At 58.2% G+C, this 6,837-nt stretch overlaps 1 protein-coding gene across 1 annotated transcript; it reads right to left on the reverse strand.

Annotated features, from left to right (window-relative positions):
• Positions 1 to 4,216: 4,216 nt before the first annotated feature.
• On the reverse strand, positions 4,217 to 6,632 carry DUSP2 (dual specificity phosphatase 2). Its single transcript, XM_055539057.1, has 4 exons — positions 6,209 to 6,632; positions 5,973 to 6,094; positions 5,184 to 5,403; positions 4,217 to 5,078 (listed from the first exon to the last, which is right to left on the reverse strand). Exons 1-4 carry the CDS (start codon positions 6,594 to 6,596, stop codon positions 4,864 to 4,866), a joined length of 945 nt encoding a protein of 314 aa, XP_055395032.1. The 5' UTR covers positions 6,597 to 6,632; the 3' UTR covers positions 4,217 to 4,863.
• Between the last annotated feature and the right edge of the window lie 205 nt (positions 6,633 to 6,837).

Genomic DNA, 6,837 nt, shown 5'->3' on the forward strand with positions numbered 1-6,837 from the left:
CTAATCGCAGACAGGACCACCGCCTTCCTTAAATAGCATCTTCGCCAGCCACCACCTGCAGGCCCTCCCCAGCCAGTTCCACCTGGAGCCCAGCCCAACAGCTCCCAGCTGCAGCCCTGCCCTCTCCTACCTGCACCGCCCCTCCCAGCCCCGGCCCGCGCCTTCTGGACCCTGGCCTGGCTAAGCGGGCCAGCAGGGGTCCCCAGCCTCTGGGCTCTGATGCCCAACGACCTGAGGTGGTGCCGATGGGCTAATAATAAAGTGCACAATGAATGCAACGTGCTCGAATCATCCCGAAACTGCCCCCCCACCCCCATCCATGGGAAAGTTGTCTTCCATGAAACGGATCTCTGGTGCCAGAAAGGCCAGGGACCACTGGAAGAAGCGGGCACGAGGCAGCCTGTAGGCGTCCCACTGGGGGTGTACCTCTTCTCAGGTTCCCTCCCACCACCAGGGGGCAGAGAAACACTGCAGAAAGGTGGGAGGCAGCCAGCGCAGGGCGGAGCTTCACCCTCCAGTCTGCACAGACCCCTTTCCTGCCCCTGCCCTGTGCTCAGACGTGGGGAGCACTACCTGAGATCCTGAGCACCCCCAGTCTGACTGTGGAAGGAGGAAGAATCACTACGTTTTTATAAGTTTTATTATGGTATACGGGCTTCTCTGGTGGCTCAGACTGTAAAGAATCCGCCTGCCAATTCAAGAGACCCGGGTTTGATCCCTGAGTTGGAAAGATCCCCTGGAGAAGGAGACAGCAACCCTCTCCAGTATTCTTGCCTGGGAAATCCCATAGATGTGCAGAAGAGTAAACAAACGCAAAAGCAGGGAGAAATGAACACTGGGGTTGACAGCGCCCCCAGAGGAGCCTAGTTTGTGGAAAAGTGGAACTTCTGGATAGTTAGGCCCTCGCAAGGACGCTGCCTGTCACCCTCGCAATAGTCTTGCAATATCAGCGTTTATCCCCATTTCATGGGTTCAAGAACTAAAGCTCCTTCCCCATATTCCCCTCCTCCATACCCCCCTGGCCTCTCAGAAGCCCCATCCTCAGAGCTTGCTCACCAAGGGACAGCCTGGATTTAAATCCTGGAGGTGAAGGGTTTGGGGACATCCTCCCCACCAACGCCCAGTAAACGGAGTGACAGAGCCAAGGCGGCTCGGAATCCTGCCCTGCCTGGAATCCAGCGCTACTCAAGAGGTAGGAGTCAGAATTATGGGCAGAGGGACTTCTGTGGCAGTCCAGTGGTGAAGACGTCATCTTCCAATGCGGAAGTTATGGGTTCAAGCCCTGGTCAAGGAACTAAGATCTCACATGCCTCCTGTCCAAAGAAATAAAACATAAAACAGAAGCAGTATTGTAACAAATTCAGGAAAGGCTTTAAAAATGGTCCACATCAAAAAAATCTTTAAAAAGAAATCATGGGGAGAACATGATGAACACAGGCACCCCAACTGCCCAGGCACGGTGTTAACATTTGTGCGTCCATGGGACGACGCTTCAGTCATGTCTGACTCTGTGCGACCCTAAGGACTGCAGTCCACCAGGCTCCTCTGTCCGTGGTTAGCAGTGTAGGGATGGAGCTGACCACTTCGGATGAATGCTTGGTAAAATAACCATAACCATAAGAGAAACAGATTAGTAGTTTAAGAAAATGCAGCTTGCCTTGAGGGCATTGTGCTGAGTGAAATATGCCGATCACAACAGGACAAATGGTGTATGGTTCACTTACAGGGTGTTTCTGGAGGAGTCAGACTCAGAGGCAGATGGTGGGACGGTGGTTACCAGGGGCTGAAGGAACAGGGAATGGGGAATTGTTTAATCGGTACAGTGTTTCAGTTTTGCAAGACTATAAAGTTCGGGACATCTGTTTCATAATAATGTGAATGAACACTCTTAACATAAAGTGCACACTTAAAAATAGTAAACATGGCACATTTTGTTACATATTTTTACCACGATTGAAAATTTTTTCACAAATTAAAGGAAGGAAGGGAGGGAGAAAAGAAGGAAAAGGAAAGAAGGGAGAGGCTTCTCCGATGGCTAAGTGGTAAAGAATCCGCCTGCAGGAGACTCGTGTTTGATCCCTGGTCCGGGAAGATCCCACTTGCTGCTGAGCAACTAAACCTGTGCTCAAGAGCCTGGGAGCCCCAACTACCGAGCCCACGTGCTGCAGCTACTGGAGCCCACTCACCCTCGAGCCTGTGCTCCTCAGCAAGAGAAGCCACCACAATGAGAAGCCCGCACACCGCAACTAGGGAGACCCCCGCTTGCTGCAGCGGAAGAAAAGCCTGCACAGCAAGAAGACTCAGCACAGCCAAAAGTAATAAATATTTTTTAAAAGATCCTTATCTGCAAAGTCCCTTCAAAAAAAAGAAAAGAAGGGAAAGAAATGCAGTTTGCTTGAAAGGCAGACTTAAGAACAGGGAGGGGAGGGTGGAGGGGGTTGGGGGGTGAGATGGAGAGAGGTGGGATGGAGCTGGGTGATGGCAGGGTAAGCAGGGGCCTCAGTTCCCTGTCCTGCTGCCCCAGATGGCCCCCTATCCACCCCGAGCTGGGTGTGGGGGTTGTGTAGACAGAACCAAACAGACCCACTCAGGGCCTGCAAAATCCCTGAGAACAACCCCTAGCTCTGCTCAGTCCTCACTGGAGAGCAGCTCCCCCACCCCTAGAGCAGAGGGCACAGTGCCCCGGGGGGAGGGGGCCCCACGGGGTGGGGGAGGGGCACGGCAGGTTGGGGGTGCAGTGGCGGGGGCGGTGTTCCTTCGGTCTGAGCACAGGGCTGAGCAGACCACAGGCCCTGCCCTCCCGAGCATCCAGGCTGGCTGAGGTGCACAGCTACACTCCTGAACACCTTCCCTTCCCGGGTCTTCAGAAGCTAACATTTCCTGAGCACCTACTGTGTACAGGTGCTGAGCTAAGCCTTTACTTGAATTGACTCACTAATTCTCAGTACCACCCTACTCGGCAGGGGCCAATGACAAAACCCCATTTTAGATACCCGGAAACTAAACTCCAGAGAGGTAAGCCACATCGGGCCCCTAACTGTCAAACTACACTGCCCTCCTTGGGTGTATCCTGCCGGACAGTCAGAACGCCCGCAGTAAGACCCAGCATACTGCAGAGGTGGCCCTGTGCTGAGTTTCGAAGGACAAAATAGAGTTAGCCAGATGACACTCTGAGGCCTAGGAGGATCAGCGTGGAGGCTGACGCAGGACGGCTGCTCACTGAGCTGTCCCCCAGGGCCTCAGTACCCCTGCTCTCTGGAAAACCACGGCACCCCCTTTCCAGCACCCTCTGCGGCTGGCTGGGCCCAGGTCTCATGTCTCCCCAGACATGCAGTCCACTCTGGGCACATAACTCATGCTCAGTGAAGACATGCTAGTTGGCCGGTGTGAAGAGCAGCGAAGCCCACCCCAGGCTACCTGTCCTCCCCCCAGACATCAGGCCACATGCTTTCTGGGGACAGAAATGAGCCCCGGTCGCTACAGGCATTCTGAGGCCGGGAGACCCAGCCCAAGGATGTGGAATAAGAGCTGAGGGACTTCCCTGGTGGCCCAGAGGCTAAGACTCCGCGATCCCAATGCAGGGGGCCCGGGTTCCATCATGCCACAACTGTGAGTTCACATGCTGCAACTTAAGATCTCGCAGGTCACAACCAGGGCTCCCCGAGTGGCACTAGTAGTAAAAGGAACCACCTCCCAATGCAGGAGACGCAAGAGGCGTGGTTCCATCCCTGGGTCAGGAAGATCCCCTGGAGGAGGGCACGGCCACCCACTCCACTATTCTTGCCTGGAGAATCCCACGGACGGAGGCGCCTGGCGGGCTGCAGTCCACGGGGCCGGACACAACTGAGGCGACTTGCCACACACGCACACACACACGCTTCAGGAAGGAAGTGGGGTCTGACCAGGGCAAGGCTGGGTCCAGCTCTCAATAGTACACAGTCTTCTCCCAAGATCAACGCTGATAACTGCAATAAGGCTGGAGCCAGCCTTCCAGAAATCCCCGCTTTCCGCTCTGCCTGGACAAGAGCACCAACGGGGAGGACCAGGCTGGGAGGTGAGGTCACCCCTGCACCTTCCTCCTTCCATTTCCCAGACTCAGCCACACAAAGGAAGGTGAGGTCTGCCTAATAAACAGCTTTGAACACTTCCCCAGGCGTTGACTTGAGACCAGACGCTTAAGTTGTTTCTTAAACAAAACAATATTTTATTGACACATACTCAATGTTCCGTATAAATATAAAGTGCTAAGTTTCCAAACCCGTCCACCTTCCCCGCTGCCCACAGGGCTGGGAGGAAGTGGAGGAGGGAGTGTTAAATGTCAGTTGAACACAAATAACTTTCCAGCGCCAACACAGGCGTGAAACGCTCCTGTGCACACACGCAAGCAAGAAGTTCAGACACAGCATCGGCGTCACTTCCCTGAGCCCCAGCACAGGGCTCAGGCTCCAGGCCCTGGGGTGGACCACCCCCTAGAAAGGGGCCCTGGTTGTCACAGCTTGTTCCTTAAAGCCCTCAGGCTGCCAAGAGCTCCAACGGGGTGGTGGGACCAGTGGGAGTCGAGGGTGTAGAGTCCAGTTAGTTTCTGCCAGAGGACGGGGGAGGAGGGAGGCAGACACGGCCTCCAATCTCCTTCCAGGATGAGGATGAGGGCTGGCCCTCAACCCTCTAGCAGAAGAGCACCAGGTGAGAAAGTCCAGCATCCCTGTGTTTCCAGCGCCCCCACCTGGAGGCTTCTCAAACTCCAAAGGGGCAGCTGTCCCTGAGGTGGAAGGCACAGTGGGGAGCTGGGGCCCCAGCTGTCCCCAGGAATCAGACAGCTTTGCGACCTCCACCCTAGTGGGGTCAGCATGGTGGGGCCCGGCCTCAGTGACAGAGCACCTGAGTCTCAAACTGCAGCAGCTGCCCCATGAAACTGAAGTTGGGGGAAATGACTCCCCGGCGTTGCTTCACAAAGTCAAAGGCCTCATCCAGCCGCACGCGGCGACTCTGTATCAGGTACGCCAGGCAGATGGTGGCGGAGCGCGAGATGCCCGCCTGGCAGTGCACCAGCACGCGACCCCCGCTGTGCTTCACTGAGTCTACAAGGGAAGTGGGGAGAGGGGAGAAGCGAGGTCAGACGACGACGGAAAGGTGGGCAGACCCTGAAGCCCCCACAGGCCCCAGGGCTGTGGCCCGCCTCTTACCAATGAAGCCAATGGCCTCTGGGAACCAGGCGCTGATCTCCACCATCTGATTGTCCTCCACAGGGATGCTCTTGTAGCGCAGGAGGCCCTCAAAGTGGTTGGGGCAGCTGGCCGAGACGTTGAGCACGGCGGTGATGCCGCAAGCCCGCAGGCCCTGCAGGTCTGACGAGTGGCTGCGGCTGCCCAGGTATAGGTAGGGCAAGATCTCCACGGGGCCGCCCTGGGCAGGAAAGAGGGACAGTGGTGAGGTCTCAGCCCTGACCCACAGGGCTTCAAGCCTTCTGGGTGGACAGAGACAGGGCAGACTGGCCTGGGCCAGAGGAGCTCTTAGCTAGGGATCACTGGTCAGGGATCAGACTCAGAACACAGAGATACACACCCACAGATACACTCTTCCCCCAAACCCCCCAATTACACTGCTCACAGGACATACACAGACACACAGTGGTGCACACCAGCAACCCCCACCCAGGCACACCGAAGTTGTGGTACCATTTGAGAGCGGAGACACACACACACAGCCCCTACGGGACGGACTGTGGACATGGACATTTGAGACCAAAGACATACACACACACATACACATACACACACACACACACACATACACCCTATGGGACTGTGGACGTGGACATTTGAGGCCAAAGACATACACACACTGGTGACTGTGTGTGGACATGGTGACAAGGTGACTGTGGACATGGGCACACTCCTGCGTCCAGAAATGGCAGACTACCCTGCACCGTGGGGTGGGCGGGACACTGACCACGAGCCCTTATCTCAACTCACCTGGTCATAAGAGGGAGCCAAGGAGTCGGATCGGCTGTTGTCGTTGTTGTCAGGCGTCATCGCGGGGACCGGGGACTCAGAGCACAGATCGGGGCAGCAGGCTTGAAAGCGATCGAAGCCTCCTGCAGGGAGGACCAGGACACGGTTAGCCGGAAAGGCCTGCCTGGGGTCGGACACCCGACGTCCGCGGGCAGGGGACACGAGCGGGGGATGTGGGCCGGCAGGCCGGCGCTCACCTGGCAGGAAGCACACGGCGGTGGGTCCCGCGCGGGTCTCGTGCAGGAGCGCGGCGAGCAGCGCGTGGGCCGGGCCGTCAGGCGGGAGGTCCGCCACCGAGGCGCTGCCCTCGTCCAGCACCACGGCCCGCGCCAGCTCTCCGCGGGCCAGGCGCGCCCGTAGTGCGCGGTCTGGCAGCAGGCAGGCGAGGGCGGCGGCGGGCGGGCCCCGTGCGCGGCGGCGCAGCAGCGCGTTCCAGGGGACAGGGCGCGCGGCGCGCACGTGGCGGCGGCAGAAGGCCAGGAAGGGACGGCAGTCGAGCACCAGCGTGCGCTCAGCCTCCCAAGGCTCCCGCAGCAGCGCGCCCAGCGCCGCGCAGTCCAGCTCTCGCGCCGCCTCCAGCCCCATGTTGGCCCTTGGTAGCCTCCTTTCCCCTCTTCCCGTTCCTCTTCCTCTCCTTTCCCCTCTCCCTGCGCGCGCTCCCCGGGCTCTCGCGGCGGCCGCACTGCCCCAGCCGTCTGTTCTGGCACCCTCTCCAGCGCCGTGGTTTAAGTAGCCGTGGGCCGGCCTCCCGGGTCGCCAAACAAGGGCAAAGCAGGAAGGCGCCGGTGCCGCCCCCGCGGTCTCACGCGGTGCGCAGGCGGGGCGG

Source organism: Bubalus kerabau, chromosome 11, assembly GCF_029407905.1.
Source record: "Bubalus kerabau isolate K-KA32 ecotype Philippines breed swamp buffalo chromosome 11, PCC_UOA_SB_1v2, whole genome shotgun sequence".
Taxonomy (NCBI): Eukaryota; Metazoa; Chordata; class Mammalia; order Artiodactyla; family Bovidae; genus Bubalus; species Bubalus kerabau.